Raw genomic sequence first — 22,377 nt, forward strand, 5'->3', positions numbered from 1 at the left:
GTTGAAGAATATACATAAATACAAGTCAATAAGTTAAGAGCATAATTAGGATCATGCTTTTGATTAAAGAGTCCCAAAAAGGATAAGTTAGGGAGATGCAAGAAAAGGTGTTTTGTTTCCTTTGCAGAAGATCTCGGCGACCACAGGAGGGGCGAGGATCCTGGAGATCTCGAGGCCTGCTGAACCACAATGTATTGCGACCTCTGGTGTTCCAGAGGTCGTGAGAGGGAGTGTGGAGCAGGGAAATTATTTTACTGCTATTGTTAAATAATTGTCATCATTACCATTGCATTAATAATAAAATCTGGAGTTTATATTGCATTCAGGGGTTAAACAGTGTCTCTTTCAGAAAGACTGAGTTGCAGGCTGACAGGAAGTTGTATGCAGAAGTGAAAGCAGATAGTTATTTTGAGCCGCAGGCTAAGACGAGGCTTTAACAATGTAACAGATAGCTTTAAGAAGGCCTTAAGCAGTTATGACTATTTTATACACAATGCATATCTGTGCTTATTAAAGAGTTGGAGCTCGGTCAATTAATTGGGGGTCGGAAGCTTTGTTCGGCGCGATGTTCGGACAATCTATTGTGCAAGTGACTTGGAGCCATAGAAGGAATCGCAATACATGCTTACAAAACACTTATATATCAGATCATTTTATATTAAGCTTTTAAGTAGAGGTTCTTGATTAAAACATTTATTTAGTAGAAGACATACACATAGTCTCAGTGAGCCTCTGGTCTGGTAAAAGGTCAGAAGTGCAACAGGTGAAGAGGTGACACAAAGAGCATGTGAGGTCGTGACACACACACACATAGAGTTAAATTTATTTAGAGGAGAGATTACTCATGTCTGGTTGTAACTGCAAAAGTGTCTCGGTAAAAGAGGAACCGTTCCTTGTTGTCTCGGCAAGAAAGAGGAACAAGACAAGAACTGAAAGGTAGACAGGAAGGGCTAGCCATGAAAATAGAAGATGATTTTCTAGGTGAAAAGTCATGATGATGTTGATCTGATCTATGTATAAAATGTACCGGTGACGCATGAAGGGGCGTCAGTAAACAAACCCTGATGCTATAAAATATCTGTTCATGCTTTGATTAAGTCGAAGACTACTTCCTGTCTGCGTACAGAGTTGTCTTCCCACACGTGTGTTCATTAAAATCATTGTTTGACCAAAGACCTACTGGACCATGGGTGGTGTGTACTCTCCTTCCTCAACTTTGAACCTTAACAATACTAACAGAAGTAACACAGAACCACGACCTAAGAAGGAGAACACAAGAAATGCCAAGGACCTAGGGAGTTAGGAATACTAGCGACAAAAATCAAACCCAAGAGAATCAAAACACATCATGAAATCAAAGATAACTAATACAAACAGAAAAACACTGAGTCCACAGACTCAGGACCGTGACATCTTGGATTATTTCACTGTACTCAAGGAGGTCCAAAACCAGCCTAATATTGTTATGAATTAGTCTTCCTTTCAAAAAACCTGATTGCGTTTCACTGATAATGTTTGAGATGCCTTTCTTTAGCCTCTCAGCTACAGCTCCAGACAGGATCTTATAGTCAGTGTTTAAGGTGATGGGTCTTAAATTGTCTAAAATTCTTTTATCCTTACCCGATTTAGGGATCAGGGTTATCAGCGCTTGTTTCATGCTCGGCATCAGTTCTTTTTTTCTCTATCGATTCCTTTAATGCATCAAACAATAAAGTTCTTAGGTCCTTCCAGAAGAATTTATAAAAATTAGTAGTGAGTCCATCTGTCCCTGGGGACTTGTTTAATGCCATTTTCATGACCACCAAATCCAGTTCCTCAATTTGGCGGCCGCTACTAAGTTTTAAAATTACTCATACTAATCTTTCTGGGTCACAAAATAAACTTTTAACATATTTTCAGGCGAGAAAGTAGCTGTGTAAACATCAAATATCTGCTCGGTTTATCAAGATACCGCATATTTGCAAAAGTGCTTCGACGTTTTCGGAGACGTCTGCTACCCACCAGCACTATAGCCAGCCGGGAGCTCGAGGGTCACTGAAGCCACCGAGAAAGGCACAACTCCCGGCACATCATTTTCAGATCACCGCGGACTTTCGCTACTCAGGTTAAACATGATATATAAGTCCAGGGCCGTGCAGAGACGTTTAAAGGGGCGGGTGCTCAAAGTTAAAAAGGGGCACATTGAACCAGGCTGAATAACAACAACACACATTCATCAACAATCTAATATGGGATCGCATCATACTATATCACTGTTGTGAGGTGGCGACAAGGCAAAGCAAACGTAGTCGATGTTTTACCTGATGGGTACAATGTTGCTGTTGAGGGGTTGCTGTGGATAGTGCTGAAGGGCAGGGCTGTGTTGATCTGAGACTGTAGACATTAAAAAGTCCATAGGAGAGATGGTAGCTGATTAAACAAGTGTCATGAGATAATAACAAAATGCAAAGATTGGTGACAGCGCTTGGAACCATAAGGCAACAAAAAACTGTGAGAAACAAATTAGGCTCTGCCTGTGAATCACTCTTTGCTTCTCTTCTTCCTTCCATCATTTCATATATCACTCTCCACTTGCTGTCCATCTGAGAACAAGGCACAACTTGCTATTGCAATAAACTATAATCTAATTATCCACACCTAACAACTCTTGCACTTAATCTATAATAAAATGATGACAGAAAAATGTTATAGCCCTGCCTTTAGTAGCCTCACACAGCTCCTACTGTTTCCTCCTCATGTCCTTACCAGCCATGTCTGGACAATGTTATATCATGAGTAATAATTTAAAAAAATCCATATACATAAAACACACACATGCACGCACACACAGTGACATTTTAGACCTTCTTCAGAATACTGTATATACTATGGGCATCACGGTGCTGATTCAGAATCCTTACATTATTATTCATTACTAGAGCTACAATAATAAAGCAATGAGGAGGGGGAAGTAATAAATATGAAATAATGTATTTATGATGATTCCATTTGTTTCACTATCCACTCTGTGCAGGGCAAAGCTTATTACATGTTTAAACTGCAGAGATACAATAATGTTACTGCTGTAAAATCCAAATTTTGTCTTATTTAAAATATAAATCTAATATAATCTGCTTCTTAAAGTATGTTCTTTAAAATACAGCGTGTGTTTTTTAAAATATTATAATAATGCATAATTATGTGGACATGCATATTAGATCGTTTTTTAGTGAAATATAATCCCCCCAGAAAGGCAGGAAATGCTCTGTAACTTACTTTAAAACTAAATATGTTCCCTAAAACGGTGACAGAGCTACAGACCTATGACAGCCTTACCCAGTGAGCTAGCAGCTATGACCAGCACTACTTGTGCAGTTAATAAAAGGACAGGTAATGTTTGTCACGCTGTTGCACACACAGCACGCTCGTTTGTTTCAGTTCGTCAAATTGCCACAAGACAACTTACCAACGTGTACGTAATAAGCTAATACTCCTGGGTGCTACACACTACAGTGTACGCTGTACAGCTACTTACTGGGTTTGTCGCATCAGTCTGTGTCTCTGAGTTAACTTGTGTTTCTCTTACAGCTCCGGACCGCAACAAATGCGCGTGCTCTTTGTGAGCTCGTTCCCGGCTCGTAACCAGCGCGTTCTGCCATCAAGGGCGATCATTGGTTAAATGTGATCATGTGACTGATGCAAGCCAGATCCTTTTATTTAGCAAAACTGTGATTAATAGTTAAATATTATTGTTGAGGGGCACAGACAGGACTCCGCACGCACACACACATAAAAATAAATTAAAAAAAAAAAATGTTTTTTAAAAGTTGCCTCAACAAAAGGGCACTTTGGGCACCCATCAGGAAAGGGGCGGGTGCTCAAGCCCCTCCAGCCCCCCCCCCCCCCCTGCACGGGCCTGCATAACTTACTTAGACAACCTAAAAATGTTATTGTTTGGCTTTTTTCAGTGTTTTGTTTGTTCGTGAGTAAATCGGTTTGGCTGAGATTAAAGTTATTAGATTAGATTAGATAAAATAAAACTTTATTAATCCCCCGGGTGGGTTCCTCCTTGGTTTTTACACAGCTGAATAAACATCAAACAGAAAACTGATTAAACAGAAGTATGAGACGGTCGAGAATTTACTCCAGTGTCCTGTTATATTGCAGATAGCAAGGAGCAGACGGCTGAGTTTATTAAACTCCACCGAGACAGCGGTGACGCTAATCAGAAGGCTAGACTGTCCAATTTCCCCAGCTCTTTACTTCCAGCATATCCAACCTTCTGAGGACCCAGCCCACGTACGCTGCGAAGGCCGGGTCCTCGGGAGGATGCAGCCGATGAATTTGGACACTGTCACAACCCGATCGGGGGTGTGCCAAATGGCGGAGTGAGTAGACGCTCTCTACCGAGTTCTGCACAGAAAGTTCGTGAACAACGGTAAAACCTCAACTTTATGCTGCTAACACTAACAATTCACTAAATAAGAGAAGATACAGCAATCATAGGGCAAGAAGCAGCAGAATGCTTAATCAGAAAGGAGCGAAAAGGGGACTGGAAAGTTCCAAGTCTAAGATAGCGCCTGAGAATGCTAACGAGGAGAGTGCTACGCCCAGCAACGTGCTAATGGATAGCTTCCATAACTACGCAGCTACTACGGTGGCACTCACGTTAGCCGAAGAAGAAGTGGATGAGTTCCCACCTCTCCCTGTTACACCTCTCAAATCGCCAGCTCCGAAGAAGGTGATGTACAAACGCAGCAACTCTGACCCAGTTGATGTAAATGAGATAATTTCTCGTCTGTCGGCACTAATAAACACCAGGTCTGATAACATTGAGAGCATGGTGAGAGAGAACTCGAACATGGTGAAAGAGAATACGCTCCAGATTGAGGGTCTCAAAAAGACGATTGATTTTGTGTGCGCGGAAATGAAAGATATGAAGGGGAAAGTTTGCGACTTGGAAAAAAAAGTAACTAAAGAGGAAGGTCGAGTGGACAACTGCCAACAGAGAATCTCTGAGTTGGAAAGATATTCCAGGAGGTGGAATCTCAGACTACATGGAGTCAGGGAGGCTGAGAAAGAAGACGTAAGGGGAAAGGTGACTGTGATATGCCAGTCTGTTCTGCCAGAACAAAATCATAGGCTGCCTGACGTCATCGACACCGTACACCGACTCGGAGCCAAGCGACAAGGTAGCACCAGACCTAGAGGCATCATCGTGCAGTTCACCTCCCGAATCTACAGAGATGCTGTATGGAAAGCAGCCAAAACATCCTCCTACCTGCAGGACAATCATTTGAGGTTCGCTGAAGATCTGTCCAGGGAGGACAGAGAACGTCGTGACAAACTGTGGCCGATGATAGACAAAGCCCGTAAGGAGGGTAAGCCGGCTTATTTCGTGGGAGGCCGAGGATTCATCAGTGGATCAGAAGTTTTCCCTCCTTCATAGAGACGCTTATTCAGTCTCCGAAATGACATTTCTGTAAGCTTGTTTACATGGTGAACTTGATATTTTCACCCTCAGGTTAAAGCTTTATTTTGTGTTGAAGAGTGTGTTTATCTATAAAATGCTATATTTAAACCATAGCAGATAGTTAAATACTGTATTTTTATAAGCTTAGTCACTCAGGGTTTTTACTGTTCTACTACCTAAATTGTGCAGCACCCGGTCCCCTTATCCTATAGATCTATTCTTAGTTGTAGAAGTTTAGAACTTACTTTTTCTCTTTCTTTTTTCTAATAACTTTGTCTTTTTCATTTGTTTCTCTACCAGGGGTTTAAGACAAACATGTAAACGCAAAGCTTTGTTTTTATTTGCCAAACAATTTAAAACAGATTTTTGCTTTTTCCAAGAGAGTCATTCCACACCTGCTGATACAAATTTTTGGAAATCACAATGGGGTAATGAAGTCTGGTTGTCCCATGGCTCTGAGCGTTCTGCTGGAGTTGGCACGCTTAAAAATTCTTTTTCTGTAGATGTGTTACACTCTGACTGTGACACCTTAGGACACTACCTCTGCTCACTAATCAGACACAATAACAGTACTTTCATTGCAGTAAATATATATGGTTACAATAATAAAACTGAAAATGATAAATTACTTGACTCCTTAGAAGAAAGAATTAATTGCTGGCTCTCCAAATACCCAAATTCAGTCCTCTTAATTGGTGGAGACTTTAACATTGCTTTAGACAATACGGTTGATAGGTGGCCTCCAGGGCAGCAGTCTTCATACAGTGCAAACTTAAAAAATTTCATGGGAAAATTTAATCTTGTGGATATTTGGAGAGAAAAATTTCCAGATGATAGACTCTTTACTTGGAGCAATAAGACAGGATCCAGGCAATCACGTATTGACTTTTGGCTTGTTTCTGACTGTATTGATAAAGATAATATTACTGTTAATATACTTGCCACTCCCCTCACTGATCATAGAGCAATTTACATTAACGTCCGAATGTTTACACTGGATAATATACCTCATAAATTCTCTTATTGGAAGTTAAATAATTCTTTACTAAAAGATAAAATGGTTAACATGCAGATTAATAAATTAATTGTTTATTATTGGAACAAAGCTAACAGAGAGAAGTCCTTTTGTACCAATTGGGAACTTTTTAAATTTGAAGCATGCAAATTGAGAAGATATGGGAGTCAAATTGCTAAATTAAGGAAAGCTGAAGAACAAGAAGTAATAAGCAGAATTGCCTCTTATTACCAGAAGTCTCCAGAAGAAATCTCAGAGGAAGATAAATTAAGTTTACTAGAACTTCAAAATAAACTGGATGGTTTATATCGACGCAAGGCTGAGGGTGCTTTCATAAGATCCAGGAAGAGGTGGCTGGAGGAGGGCGAACAAAATTCTGCTTACTTTTTCAGACTTGAAAAATACAGATCAAAAACAAACTCTATTCATCAACTAAATATTAATGGCATTGTCTCTGACAATCCTGGAGAAATTTCACATTTCTGTGCCGAATTCTATACTAAACTATACAACTCAAAATATAATGAGGCTGTCTCAACAGGATTTTTCAATAATATTAAAAACCTAAAATCTATTGTTGTGGAAGATAGAAGTTATTGTGACAGCCCTCTGACTGTGGAGGAAGTTTGTAATTCCATTTCTGCACTTAAGGCCAATAAATCTCCCGGCACAGATGGTTTGACTGCAGAGTTTTATAAATCATTTTCTAATCTCCTGGCTCCATTTTTACTGCAGGTTTTTACAGAAAGTATAGAGAATAACATCCTCCCTCCTTCTCTAACTCAAGGTCTCATAACACTTATTCCAAAACCAAACAAAGACTTACTCTTTATTGATAATTGGAGACCCATCTCCCTGCTCAATAATGACTATAAGGTTATGGCTTTAATACTTGCTAACAGAATTAAAGAGGTCTTGGAAACAATTATTGATGAGACACAATCGGGCTTTATGAGAAACAGACACATTTCTAATAACATTAGACTGGTTTTGGATTTACTTGATTACTCTGATTTGGTATCTGACAATAGCTTCATTCTCTTCCTGGATTTTTATAAGGCTTTTGATACAATTGAACATCAATTTATTTTCCACTCTTTGGAAAAATTTGGCTTTGGCAAGTTTTTCTGTAAAGCTGTCAAAACCTTATACACAAATGGCAATAGTTCTATTAAAATGATTAACGGCTCCACCCCGAGATTTGACCTGAAACGTGGTATTCGCCAAGGATGTCCTATTTCACCATATTTATTTTTACTTTGTACACAAATTGTTGCAACTAATATTTCAAACAGTGTTGTACAAGGAATCACCATAGCTGATAAGGAGCTCATCATCAGCCAGTTAGCCGATGACACCACACTCTTCTTGAAGAATGCAAACCAAATCCCTCCAGCTCTTACTAAATTAGTGATTTCTCTGAGGCCTCTGGTTTATGCCTAAATCTAAAAAAGTGTGAGTTACTAGCAATTAAAGACTGCCCTGCAAATACTATCTGTAATATCTCTGTTAGACAAGAAGTCACATACTTGGGACTGTTAATATCCATCCATCCATCTTCATCCGCTTTATCCGAGGCCGGGTCGCGGGGGCAGCAGCCTAAGCAAAGAGGCCCAGACCTCCCTCTCCCCAGCCACCTCCTCCAGCTTATCCGGTGGAACACCAAGGCGTTCCCAGGCCAGCCGAGAGATATAACCTCTCCAGCGTGTCCTGGGTCTCCCCCGGGGCCTCCTCCCGGTGGGACATGCCTGAAACACCTCACCCAGGGGGCATCCTTGTCAGATGCCCGAACCACCTCAGCTGGCTCCTTTCGATGTGGAGCAGCAGCTGCTCTACTCTGAGCCCCTCCCAGATGGCCGAACTTCTCACCCTATCTCTAAGGGAGAGGCCAGCCACCCTTCGGAGGAAGCTCATTTCTGCCGCTTGTATCCGCGATCTCGTTCTTTCGGTCACTACCCACAGCTCGTGGCCATAGGTGAGGGTAGGGACGTAGATCGACCGTAGATCGACCGGTAAATTGAGAGCTTCGCTTTTACACTCAGCTCCCTCTTCACCACGACTGACCGGCGTCCAGCGTCCGCATTACTGCAGCTGCAGCCCCAATCCCAATCTGTTAATATCCAAAGACCAAAAATCAAGATTCTCTTCAAACTTCACTCCAATTATACAGAAAACCCTAAAAAAGTTCAACCAGTGGCTGCAAAGGGACTTGTCTTTGAAAGGTACAGTGTTAATTACTAAAGCAGAAGGGATATCCCGATTAACATATGCTGCTGTCTCCTTACATCTGGATAAGAAAATTAGTAAAGATGTTGACCGTATGCTCTTTAATTTTATATGGAAAAACCGTACGCATTATATTAGAAAAACTGTTGTGATGAATAAGTACGAATCAGGTGGGCTTAACGTTTTAGACTTTTCTACTTTAAATAACACTTTCAAAATTAATTGGGCCAAACATTTTCTTAAAAACCCTACCTCTATCTGGAACTTTATACCACATTATATTTTCTCTCGTTTTGGTGGCTTTAATTTTGTTTTAAATTGTAATTACAATGTTGAGAAACTCCCTGTAAAGCTTTCATCCTTCCATAAGCAGGTCCTCTTAGCGTGGACCCTCATTTATAAACACAACTTCTCACCTCACAAATACCTCATCTGGAACAACAGAGATATTTTATAGAAAAATAAATCACTTTTCCTGGAAACTTGGGTCCAAAATGGGATCCTATTGGTGGCTCAGCTGGTTAATAAAGAGGGACAACTACTTACTTACAACGACTTTATTGCACTATATAATTTTCCAATCAGTGTTCAGGAATTCTCAATGGTGCTTGGTGCCATACCCTCAGGGACTTTAATATTATATAAAAACACTGACAGCTCAATATCTACCTCAGTCACTCTCCCTCAGGGGTGTCAAACTCAAATACACAGTGGGCCAAAATTCAAAACTGGAACAAGGTCGCGGGCTAACATTAATATTTACTGAAAAAAAAATCTTCCTCCAGATTTAAGAATGAATCTCTTCTTATGGACTCAAACAAGTTTTTCTGAAAAACTGAATATGGAACAAGCAAAGCTTAATACTAAACAATATATATATTAGCTGTATAATACCAGTAGGCCAGCTCTAATAATAATTTGGTATGGCTTCGCGGGCCAAATGTAATTAGGCTGCGGGCCAAATTTGGCCCGCAGGCCAGAGTTTGACACCTATGCTCTCCCTGATCCAGCTGAGTCACCAATAGGAAAAATCTGCTTTTCACAGGAACTTGGTAACAGCAATAAGAGAATACGTAGTTTATTCCAAGAAGATATCGTCTCTCTCCCATATGTAATATCTTATTGGAACCGATATGTTCCAGATATCAAGTGGAAGACAGTCTGGATGGTCCCCCATAAATATTTGATTGTAAATAAGGTGAAAGAAGTCTCATTTAAAATTCTACATAAATGTTATCCAGCCAGTCACTACATGGTAAAATTTAAAAGGGACATTAATACTAATTGTACTTTCTGTGGGGATCATCCAGAAACTGTGACACATCTTTTTTGGTACTGTTCTTTTACACAGAGATTCTGGAAGGAATTTAGCAGGTTTGTTATTGTCCATATTTTAAGGGAGTTTTCTTTACGATGGGAAAATGTTTTATTCTGTTTCTTTAAGTTCCCCAAGAAGTATGATAAATGTTTTTTTATGATAAATTTGTTAATACTTTTAGCTAAATTTTTTATCCATAAATGTAAGTTTACTAACAAAACACCATATTTCTGTCATTATTTTAAGGATGTGGAAATGTACATACAATCAATATCAGACTCCACCAACAAAAAGGCTCCCAAAACAATATATGTATGTGAATTTTTGCGTGTATTCTTATAATTGTTACCTTTTTCTTTTACCCTTGGCTTTTTGTGTTAATGTTCTGTTGTTTTGTATACTTCATCTGTTCGTATGTTGTATACTCATTGTTTGTTAAATAAAGTTTTAAAAAAAAAAGACACGACCAGAGTTTCTGTCGCCATCATCCGTGGTGGCGCAAGATGGCGTGTTGAGCAGTCGTACAAATTAGGAGCTCGTTGAACTTGTCCCAGAATTTACTTTGTGTTCGTTATTGTTTCCACTCGAAAGTAGTAAAATGACTGCCCCAAGTATAGTTAAACCTGCTAAATTCAAACTCGACCTCAAAAAACAAGAAACAACATCGCCATGTGATGGAAGGGAAGACAGCAGAGAAGGAACGGATCATGACTACGTAGCAATGGACGTAGCAGTGATGAGCAAAAGGGAACGGGGCAATGATTCGGTTCCATCTACACCTTGTAAGAAGCCTGCAGAAAAGAAAGTTAAGTCAGCAGAGATAAGTGAAAGTGACGAAGTCTCCAATGCTACTATATTGAAAGCGATTCTAAACCTTGAAAAAAGAGTGGACGAGCAGCTAGCTGACCTGAGTGTGCAATGCAAGCAAGCTAGTACGATGCTAGCCAGCCTAGCCAAAGCGGTTCAGTTCAACTCGGAGGAGGTGAAAGAATGTAAACAAAAGGTTAAAGAGTTGGAGAGACGAAACGAGCAGTTGACCAAAGATAACTACGATCTCAAGGAGAGAGTGAGAGAGCAAGAAAGGTACAAAATGAGGTGGTGCCTCCGGATTAAAGGATTAGAAGAGAAAAGAGATGACGATGTCAGATCGCTGGTTATTGGAATTCTTGGCAAGATCGCACCTGATATGATATCAAAGCTTGAAGAATCTGTGGATGTGGTGCATAGAGTTGGGAAGAAGATTGAGAACAAGGTCCGACATATCATCATTCTGTTTGCTCTGAGACACGCTAAAGAGGAGATTTGGCGTCGCACCAAAGATTCGGCTGTCTGTAAGAACGGGGGTTTCCACTTCGCTGAGGTACTGCCGCGGGAGGACTGGGAAGAGAGGAGGCGGCTGTGGCCGCAAATTGAACAAGCCAGACGGGCTGGGAAACGGGCCTTTTTCCGGGGTCCTCATGGATACATCGAAGGACGGAGGATCATCGACGTTGAATGAAAGACTTGATGTAAGACTGTATACAGTGGAATATTATTAATGGGACAAAAGAGTTCTACTTAAAGTTAAAGATTATTAGTCACTGAGTTGGTGACAAGTGTTACAATTTAAACTCATATTTATATATTTTTCTTTTCTTTTTTAAAAAAAGTTATTTTCTTAGCATATTCTTATTATGGTTCACTCAAAAATTTCTTTTGGTTCATTAAACGTTCGGGGTTTGAAGGAAATTGTTAAGAGAAAGGCACTTTTTTTATTTTGCAAGGTGCAAAAATGTCATTGTCTGTTTTTACAAGAAACTCACTCTGTGGATGCCGATGCTACCTTTTGGGCTAATCAGTGGGGAGACAAGATTCTTTTCAGTCATGGATCTAACAGATCTGGAGGTGTGGCGATTTGTTTTAATAAGTTCCCAGGGGAGATTATAACATATAAAGCTGATAGTGAGGGTCATTGGTTAACTGCAGTCTTGAAGAGCGAAGGTATATTTCTAATTGTTACAAATCTTTATGGACATAATAATGAGGGTCAAAATAAAAGTCTATTGGAAAATCTAACAAATGTTATTTCAGAGTTTAAAGTTATGTACCCCACAGATTACATCCTAGTAGGAGGAGACTGGAACATGACACCAGATGAATGGATGGACAGATGGCCTCCTCGCTTAGGAAGGAGGCAACAGAATAACATTATTGAGAACTTTTCTAGTGATAATAATTTTACAGACATTTGGAGAAGTTTGAATCCTGGAGTTAAGAATTATTCTTGGTTTAAACCTAATGGAGAAAGCAGGTCAAGACTTGATTATTGGTTAGTGAGCGATGACATTTTGAGGTGTACTTCACAATCTAAAATCTCCAATGCACCCCTTTCTGATCACTGTTTCATTGATCTTGTCTTAGAACCAACAAGGATGAGACGTAGTAGCAGAGGATATTGGAAATTTAATGCCAGCCTTTTAAATAAGGACAAGTATTGTGATAAAATTAGACATATAATTACAGATATAAAAAATGATGACTCAGTAGTGGGTAATATACAGAAATGGGAATTTGTTAAATTCAAAATCAGAGAATTCACTATAAAATTCTGCAAAGAACTGAACAGGGAAAAACGGGAATATGAAAGTAATTTACTTCGTGAAATAACTCAGTGCTGTAGTAAAGAAAAACTAAACGTGCAAGAGAAGAATAAATTGATGGAGTCACAAACTAAATTGGACGATCTTTACCTAGAGAAAGCCCACGGTGCCTTTATAAGATCGAGAGCCAAGTGGATTGAGGCAGGTGAAAAGAATAGTGATTGGATTTCCGGCTCTTTTTAGAGAACCGGCTCTTTCGGCTCAGATCACTAAAAAGAGCCGGCTCTTTCGGCTCCGAACCGGCTCTTCAGGTTGTTTTATTGCTTTAAGTAATTTATTATTAACAACAATATAAAATCATGCACACAATGAACTACTAATGTAAAAAATGTCTTTTTTATTTATAAATGTTTATCATATAAATATTCTTGTATTTATTCACAGCACACAAAATGTAAAAAAAAATAAATTATAAGTACAAAAACCAACTATTTACAATTCAACTTTTTTCCTTTTAAATTTTCAGCTTTTTTCCTTTTAAACCAATTCAAAACGAAAGAACACAAAACACTACAAACCACAACACAATAAAATATCAATTAAAATATGCAAAACAAAAAGAAAACATGAACAACCAGATCTTTAATTGACGGAAAGGTTGGCATTCAGGAATATCAAGTGCCTTAGCTTTGAGGAGCTGATCCGGTTTCTTCTGTCATTCATTATCTGTCCTGTTTTGGAGAAGATTCTCTCTGAGGGGACTGATGTTGCTACAATGCAAAGTCTCCGTGTCATCACCTGGGTAAGACGTGGATAAGTATAAGCCTTTTTCTCCCACCAGCTCAGTGGATCTGCACTTCTCTGGCAAAGGGGCTCATCAATGTAGGATCTCACTTCCAGTATTACATCTGCTGAGGGATTCCTTCTGGTAGTGTCTCTATTTGCTCGTTCTTCAAAGAACCTCCAAACAGCAGATGCTTGTTGCTCCTTTTGTTCATCCTCTTCTGCCTCTTCTCCCTCTTGGTTCCCTGGCAGTGGAGTTGGTTGGCTGGATCTTGCTGCTGCAGTTATTCTCTGAAGAGCTTCATCCACCGCTCTGTTGTCATTAAAGACCAGCTTCTTGAATCTTGGATCAAGAATGGTGGTTTCAGAGAGAACAGCATTATATTCCATTCTGTGGAATTTTCTGTCCATGGATGCACAGAGAGCATCCACCAACTCTTTCACTTTTCCAGTAGTTACTCTGGTTTGGTGTTCAGCTGTCACTCTCTGCAGACCCTTGCACAGGATTAACATTTTGGAGGCTGTGACATGGCTGAAAAAGAGTACATAACAAGTTTCAAAATTATGCTTTTTTAAAATTCAGCAGTATATTATTATTTATGATCATGTCTAATCTACTTTTCATACCAGCAATGCAACTAACTACGACTACTACTAATAATAATAATAATGCAATAACATTTGCACACTCACCTGTCTGCACTGATCTCCACGGTGACCTGCTCAAATGGCTCCAAAACAGTGCATGCCTGCTGTAGTACCTCCCATTCCTCATGGCTCAGAGGGTCAACCGGTGCATTGATAACTGCCAGGGTAGAGATGACAGCATCCTTGGACTCCAGAATCCGTTTTAGCATATGAAAGGTTGAGTTCCACCTTGTGATACATTCTTGTTTGAGCTTTAGCTCAGGCATGCCCATCTGTTGTTGGGTAGATTTGAGCTTGTGTGTGGCTGTTGTGCTCCTGTGGGAAAATTCCACTATTGCCTTCACTTTGTCCACAGCTGGCTTCATCACCTTCAAAGCATCTCTCACAACAAGGTTAATTGTGTGCGCAAGACATGGGTGGTGGGTCCATTTCAGGATTTTGATTGCTTTTGTTATGTTAGCTGCATTGTCAGTAACACAGCAAACCACTTTCTTTTCCACATCCCACTCTTTTGCCACTTTGAGCAGCTCTTCTGCTAAGTTCTCAGAAGTGTGTCTGTCACTGAACTCAAAACAATCCAGAAGACAGGATACCATTTTATAATTTTCAATAAAGTGACACGTAACTGACAAGAAGGATGTGGTGGTTTGGGATGTCCAGCTGTCAGTTGTTAGACACACTGCTGTGGCTTTTTTAACCCTCTCTTGCAGTGATGCACGTTCTCTTTCATATATGCCTGGGATGATTTTTTGGGAGAGAGCCTTCCTGCTTGCCTATTCATATTGTTTGTGGAGCCAGCTCTATATGAAATTCTTTTCTTGCAGACTCTACACTCTGCCTTTGTACTGTCAATAAAATTGAAGTGGTTCCAGATTTTGCTTGTTTTCTTGGTTGCTTCACTCATTTTCTTTACTGTACCTTTCTAAATTGACGACGTTGTCTCTTGTTGTTGCTCTCTTTCTCTCTCTCCCTCCTGCTCTGTTCGTGTTCTACTGCTGCTGTGAGTGTAACTACCGCCCCTCCCCCCTCTGCCCAGCGCTGAGCAGAGGCGGGAGGGGCACAAACGCACAGCTGTGTTTGCTTCCCTCCCCCCTCTGCTCAGCGCAAACACAAGGCTCAGGTGTGGCATTAAGCGAAAAAGGTTAGTGAGAGGGCAAGAGAAAGAAAAAAAAAACCCCACGGCTCCCAATAAGGAGCCGGCTCCCGTCGTTCACTTCAAAGAGCCGGCTCTAAGAGCCATTTCGTTCGCGAACGACCCATCACTAGAAAAGAACTCATCATATTTTAGTAAGCTGGAAAAGTGTAGACAGCAGAGAAATCTAATCTCAAGCTTGTTGATAAATGGGACTGAATGTAAAGATTTCAGAAAGATTGAAAAGGAAGTCTTCACTTTTTATTCCAAATTGTACTCCTCAGAATATTCAGCAGCTGATTCTGATAGTTTCTTTGATAAGATTCATAATCTCATCCCATGTATTGACAAGCCTTACAAAGATCTGTGGGATTCAGAGTTTAAAATTGAGGAACTGGGCCCTGTTTCAGGAAGCCGGTTTGGAAAACTCAGAGTGAAAAACGACACTCACGGTTGAGTAACCCCGAACTGTCCAACTCGGAATATTCCGTTCCAGAAAGACTGATAACAATTAGTTCAGTCAACGCGGAGTTGCTTTAACCCCAAGTGAAGCGCGCGGACGAGGATACATAAAGCCCTGATAAGCGGAGCACAGATTAAGCGAGTCACCATGGAGACGGAGGGAAAGAAGGCGCGGTCAATGTATTTCACAGCGCTTGAGGCCGAAATTCTGATGGCAGCATATGCCGATAACATGCAAATTCCGCGGAAAAAAGTAAAGTTAGCCACAGCTGCAAAAGACAGGGAGCATGCATGGCAAAACATAGCCGACAGAGTCAATGCGTGAGTGTTAATATAAACATTGATCGAGGGATTTCCACCCATTTAACACGTTATTTTATCATATGTTATTTTATACATTTTATTTTGTGACGTGATGTGAGCGCAGGTGCAACCCAACAGGCCCCAAACGTGCCTGGCAGCAAGTAAAAATGAAATATAAAAATATAGTCCAAACAGGTAAGGTGTAATTGTATTATGAGCCATAGTGCTTGGTCTGTTTGTCCCATGTAAATCAATTGCAGTTAGAGGCTACATTAATTTTCTTTCTGTAAGCACTTATTGAAATTATCTGAGCACATTACAAGTACATATTTGCTTACTCTGTATGCTCAAATGTGGCCCGTTATAGCCAACAGAAAAAAAGCGGAGGCCCGAAAAACAGGTGGGGGTCCTCCACCACCACCACTCACAGAGGCTGAGCAGTTGGCCCTCAGCCAAAACAGTGGGCGCCCTGTGGCCGAAGGCATCTCTGCGGGGACATCCTCTGAGTCAATAACCCCGCAAGACACAAGTGCCTACATAGGGGGTAAATTCAAAATAATACATGATGTGCATACGTCCTTTCTTCACAGTCACCTTCGCAGTGCTACTCATTCATTTGATAAACTCTTTACCATAATGGATTATTTTGTAGTGAAGTTATTTTCCTACTGATTTTGCCTTCCCTCAGTCTTGGTTGTCTTTGAGAGCATAATGACAATGAAGTGTAAGGTGCTTGGTATGTTTGTTAATTGCCATTTGGTCCCTTGTAAGTTATAAGTGACCTGTATAAACCTCATATTCTATCAGTTGATGGTGGTGGTGTACTGCATCTGGTGCAGCCTCCTGTTGAGCCAGACCAACATGCAGTTGTGAGTAATACTCCACAGATTATATGAGTTTACAGTAGAACAGCAATGTTGTTTATTTCTTTACTACAGGAAAATAATGAAGAAACATTGACAGCTGTTACAGAGGAGGAAGCAACAGAGACACTTTATGAGGTTTACATCTTTTAATACTTTGTGTACAGGAAATACAGGCGACCAATAAAGCCAGTTGAACAAAAAATCTGTTTATTCTTCTTTCAACATGTTGAGGTGATGGGTCAAAGGAAATGATTGTGACATATGGTGTCTCTGACTGCGCTTCCATCTTGTATGTCCGTGGGAGGGTCAGGATGTTCATGGTTTGGATCACTGCTGATGTTTGGTTCAGAAGGACAGTGTTCTCCTCTAATTGTGGCAATGTTGTGAAGAATCACACATGCCACAATAATGTCACATGCCCTTTCTGGGGTGACCCTGAGTCTTTGCAGGCACTGGAACCGGGCCTTAAGCATTCCGATAGTCATTTCAATTCTGGCTCTTGTCCTGCAATTAGCCAGATTATATCGCTGCTGTGGGCCCGGTTCAGGGTCAGGGTAAGGGGTAAGCAAATAGGGTAAACATGGATACCCCCTATCACCAAGCAAGTAGCCAGTGAACTCTCCTAAGACAGAAGGGTACACTTCAGTTCAAATGTCCCTGAAGCAATTGGTCTTTATATATTTTAAAGTATTCTCAACTCACCATGTCCAAATTTTGTGCTCAGTGTACATTCACGGAATATTTGTGAGTCATGGACAGAGCCTGGCCACTTGGCTTCCACATTTGTGATAATGTTGGCAGCATCACATATGATCTTCACAGTGCAGAGAACACAAATTAGCATCCATTACTATAATGAAATAATTTGTTAGTTTGACATGCTACAGGGAACTATGTACCTGTACATTAATGCTGTGGAAAGACTTCCTGTTCACATAGTCTCCTTCATTTACTGAAGGAGCAATGATTGGAATGTGAGTGCCATCTGTACAGCCAATCACGCCTGGGAACCCTGAAAATAAATGTGCAATTTAAGTAGTAGTCCAAGTATCACCACATCATACATTACGTTTTGTTCATCCTGATACCTGCAATTTTGTGGCATCCCTCTTTGATAAATCTTGTGGGTCTGTGACCGGGGAACACCACAGACGAGTACAGGAGACGTTTCAGTGCAACTGTAACATTCCTGACTGCCCGACAGACGGTAGCCTTGGAAACGTGCTCAGCGTCACCAATATTATACAGAAAGCTCCCGTTTGCAAAAAACCGAAGTGCAATACAAATAATATGCAATGAACTGAGAGCATGTCCGCGATGTGTCACATGCGTAATATATGGCCTGAGGATGTTATCCAAATAAATTATAGATTGTGCTGAGAAACGGTGACGTTCGCACAGAAAATCATCAGGAAATGATAAAATGTCCAAACGCGCTCTGATCACTCTCTCCCGGCGGAGAGCTCTGCGGAGAATTTGGGCTTCACGATCTACTGGCTCTTCAAGGAAGTGGCACGCCATGTCCGACACTTCCTACTGTCAGGTTTCCGACAAAGGGGCGGAGACAGTCAGGGTTAGTTGTAGTAAACCTGCTAGGGGGCAGGTTAGCTTCACGGAGTGTGTCGTCATAGTGACTCACTCAGGCTGCAGCTGAACTCGCTTTGTGAAACCGAAAACCCAGAGTTTTCGTTAACTCAGGGTATACTTACTCAGTTTTTCCACTAAACCGGCTTCCTGAAACAGGGCCCTGGATTTGGTGGTCATGAAAATGGCATTAAACAAGTCCCCAGGGACAGATGGACTTACTACTAATTTTTGGACAGGAGAATTCAGTTACCACATTTGACAGTGACAGTAATAAAATTTGGAATACTTGCTGAGAATGCAGATTTTGACCTGTTGATTAGGACGATTTTGTTAATGGGAAATTTTTTTCTTCACAAATGCAGATACTTTAAAGCTAAACCATGTATAAACAGATGGCTGAATGACTTTAGACTCTGGGCTAAATCGCTGAAACTTGTGAATAACAAGAAAGCCCATAAACTTGTTGTTTTATTTAAAGAGTTTAATCTATGTTAAAAAAAAACTCCCTATTTTATAATCACGACTGCCCTTTTTTTGCACGTTATTTTTTGCCTTTGGTTCAAGTCCTTCAATGACTGCTTTGTGCTTATTGTTGTTGTTGTTGTTTTTTTTTTGGTCGTTTTGTTTGTTTGTTTGTTTTGCTATAATGCTCAACAGGGGCGGAGCGTGGGGGTGGCTTACTGGGCTTAAGCCCGGGTTGTTTTGTCAGAAGCCCGGGGTCTTTTGGAGTGTAATTTTTCATAGTTAGATGCCTGGCTGACAACTGTATAAAACAAAAAGTACACACAATATTCGAAGCACATAGTGCACACTGTGGGAATTTATGACTGTGCGTGAATCCCCCCTGATATTGGTATGATCCGAGCTCAGGCACTAAGCGACTGAGCGAGGGGGCGGGGCAGCTGCTGCCAGCAGTGAGTGCGCTGTTGGAGAAACGCAGCCAGCCATACTAAGGAGAGCTGAAGTTTGACCAGGTACCAAAGAAAATCATTCGTACTGTACAAATAATGTAAATATGACGGTGCATCACGAAAGATTGATATCAAACTGATCACTTGACCAATATTACGTTACTTGCTCTTCGAGTGAATCAACAAATGGCGAAATGAAAAGCCGAACAAATGCTATTTTTTAGAGAGTCTTAGCTTACGTGTGTTTATTTCATATTTTCAGTTCTTACCCTCCCCGACTAAATCGGTTTCAGTTATGTACTGAAATATAAGAATGGACATTAGAGGGTTCTTTCAAAGAAAAAACTCAGGTAAATGTTATTTTATATATTATGCTTTGTATGTTGTTCAGTATATTTCTATGCAAAACAAGAGGGATTTCAGTACACAGCAGGATATTCACATTTGTAACCAGATATTTACATACACTTTAGGGAGAAAACATAAAACATTTTTACTGTACAACATCAATTTAGAGTAAACTTTTGTTTTAGATAAATATTGAAATATATTTTGAATTAGTTAAATGTCAGAATAAAGAGAGACAGAGCTGTCTATTTATTATCACTTTCATCATATTAAGGAGTACATATACACTAAGTTTATTGTTAATTAATAAGAAAACTCCAGACGATTCCATTCTGAGCTGAAGAAGCTTCTGATAGGTTAGTAGAGTCCATGTGAGTAAATTGGTGGCACAGCTGTGGATGCATATAAGGCAAAACACAGAGCCTGTTTCTTTGACATGGGAACATCAAGAGATATCAACCAAAACACCAGAAAAAGAACTGTGGAGCTCCATAAGTGTGGCTCAATTTGAATACAATTTGGTGCCATTTGCTATTAAGAAATACAGATAGTTTCTCTCTTTACTCTTAAAGTTAACAAATATGTTTTTATATTTATCAATCTAAAAAAATAAACATTTAGTCTGATTTGATGTTACAATTAAAAAAGTGTTTTTATCTGAAGAGTAAATATCTGGTTTCAACTGTATATTTGATGATTGTCAGCACAAAGAGGGAGAGAGAGGAGAACGAGGACAGAACAGATGAACAAGAGCAGGTGAGACACGCATGTTAGTCACATGGTCGTTTACCAAAAGTATCAGCGTATCATAGGTCCTCATGTATCTCGTACCTAGTGTTTCTTTTTAGGTTTGTTATTTTTCAAATTCTGTATTTATTAAGTTATGCAGCTTGTTCGCACAACAAGGCTAAATAATTATATAAACTTTTCTCAATCTAAATAGTGGACTTTGGTAGAATTAAAAAACAAGTGTAGTGCAGGTCTATGATGATTTTTAGTGCTATCATCTAGTTCTGATTGTGGTTCTGTCTTGGTTAAGTCCTCAGTAGTCCTGATTTTGAACTGTTGTAGTCCTGTTTTAATTCTGGATCAGTTCTGGGTCTGGTTGAATTGGGGTTTAGTCCTCGTGTCTTGATACAGCCCTGACCTTGTTCTGCCTTGCTGCTTAATTAAAAAACTAGTTTAAGGTGTCCTGCACATGTGATATAGATTTTTCCCTATATGAAGTCATTCTTTTTTGAACAGAGCCTATTAATCTTTCAGTCATTTCTACCCCCCCCCCAAAAAAAAAAAAAAAAATCCCACATGCATACTACTCTTTGGGCTAAGCCCCGGGTGTTTCAAATATCTGGCTCCGCCTCTGATGCTCAACCAAGGATGTAACATAATCGGATTAATTATGGTGCCTTGTATGTTATACTGTTGTTTGTAAATAAAGTTTAATTAAAAAAAAAAAAAAAGTTTCTGTCGCCATTTTAGTTTTTAAAAGACGTCGTGATAAGGGCGGGTCTTACTGTGAACCTGCGCGCTCATTGGCTAATAACTTGAGATTGACAAGCCGTTATCCAATGAGCGCGCGGCTTCTCCCAACATAAAGTAGTTTCCTTTGAAAAACCAAAGTCTGATTATTTTTGCCTCCACTGACGGAGCCTGTTGTTCCCGCCACAGAGACACAGTAATGTCAGAGCGGTGTTAACACTCACCTGCCTCAGCACAGCTCTCACTCTCCTCCTGCTCTCTCAGCTAAACTCACTTCCTCTCTACTTACAGGAAACCAGCGCTCAGAGGAGCCGACCGGCCTCACGTTTCACCCACAGACACGAACAGCGTGGAATTATTTTATGTCATAAGAAGAAACATATTCATGTTAACACTCACCTGCCTCAGCTCCACCTTCCTCCTCCTGCTGCTCTGAACGGAGGATCAACACTTTCACTTTCAAGGTTCAAGGTTCAAGGTTCTTTATTTGCCACATGCATAGTTATATAAGTATAACACACAGTGAAATGTAGCCTGACACGCTCCTCGACATGTGCAAAAATTGGGGGGGGTAGAGGAAGAACATTATATATATATATATTGGGTGAATGTACAGTAGTAGCAGCAAGCAGGTGAATTCTGTACATTAATATGAATAGACATCTGACTATTTTACAGGATAGACAATATAAACATATTTAAAATTAAAGGGATTTGAAATGTACATTGTTTCACTGCTCCTCCCTAAACACAGAGGATGCTGGGACTTGTAGTTTTTACCTTGTGTGATATTTATGGATGTGACACTAAATCACAGCATGAAAACTTCCTGCAAACATGTCACAGGTGATAAAAGTTTCACATTAAAGGTGAAGTTATTTTTCTGTCTCATGTTCAATAAACAGTGAGCTGGGAAAACTGAAGAACAGACTTCAGACGTTCCCTGCAGAGTTTCTGCTGCTCGGTCGTCTGCATGTTGCTGAGACTGAGCTGATGATGAAGCTGTGACGGGTTTATGGCACGTTTGGTTCTGGAGAAGAGTTTTACTGTCGGTGCAGGTGAAATGATCAGAGGTTACAGCCTCTGGTTAAAGTGGAGGCAGCGATCAGGACGGCTGAGCAGCAGAGGTCTCGAGGGTCCTAAAGTGTAAAAGCATCAGTGTTAGTAACACAAAGATGACAGAATGGGATCATCCACACAACACTAACATCTAAATCCACGGCAGGAACTCTTCCAGTGTCCTGAAAAATCTGTGTGCACGATGCTGA

The 22,377-nt window shown here is 40.3% G+C and overlaps 1 protein-coding gene across 1 annotated transcript; it reads right to left on the minus strand.

Moving 5' to 3' along the window:
• Positions 1-13,232: 13,232 nt before the first annotated feature.
• Positions 13,233-14,230, minus strand: LOC146606981 (zinc finger BED domain-containing protein 4-like). Its single transcript, XM_085349144.1, has 2 exons — positions 14,067-14,230; positions 13,233-13,905 (listed from the first exon to the last, which is right to left on the minus strand). Exons 1-2 carry the CDS (start codon positions 14,228-14,230, stop codon positions 13,233-13,235), a joined length of 837 nt encoding a protein of 278 aa, XP_085205270.1.
• Between the last annotated feature and the right edge of the window lie 8,147 nt (positions 14,231-22,377).

Source organism: Diplotaxodon limnothrissa, unplaced genomic scaffold (genome assembly GCF_057381915.1).
Source record: "Diplotaxodon limnothrissa isolate DT_005_m unplaced genomic scaffold, D_limnothrissa_male_GT1.1 unmapped_scaffold_1, whole genome shotgun sequence".
Classification (NCBI taxonomy): domain Eukaryota; kingdom Metazoa; phylum Chordata; class Actinopteri; order Cichliformes; family Cichlidae; genus Diplotaxodon; species Diplotaxodon limnothrissa.

Bases quoted from the DNA above. Each gene is read 5' to 3' on its own strand.
- LOC146606981 (XM_085349144.1), bottom strand. From the start codon at position 14,230: ATGCTAAAACGGATTCTGGAGTCCAAGGATGCTGTCATCTCTACCCTG. The intron at 13,906-14,066 runs GTGAGTGTGCAA...ACTCTTTTTCAG, and splicing joins GTGGAGATCAGTGCAGACAG to CCATGTCACAGCCTCCAAAA.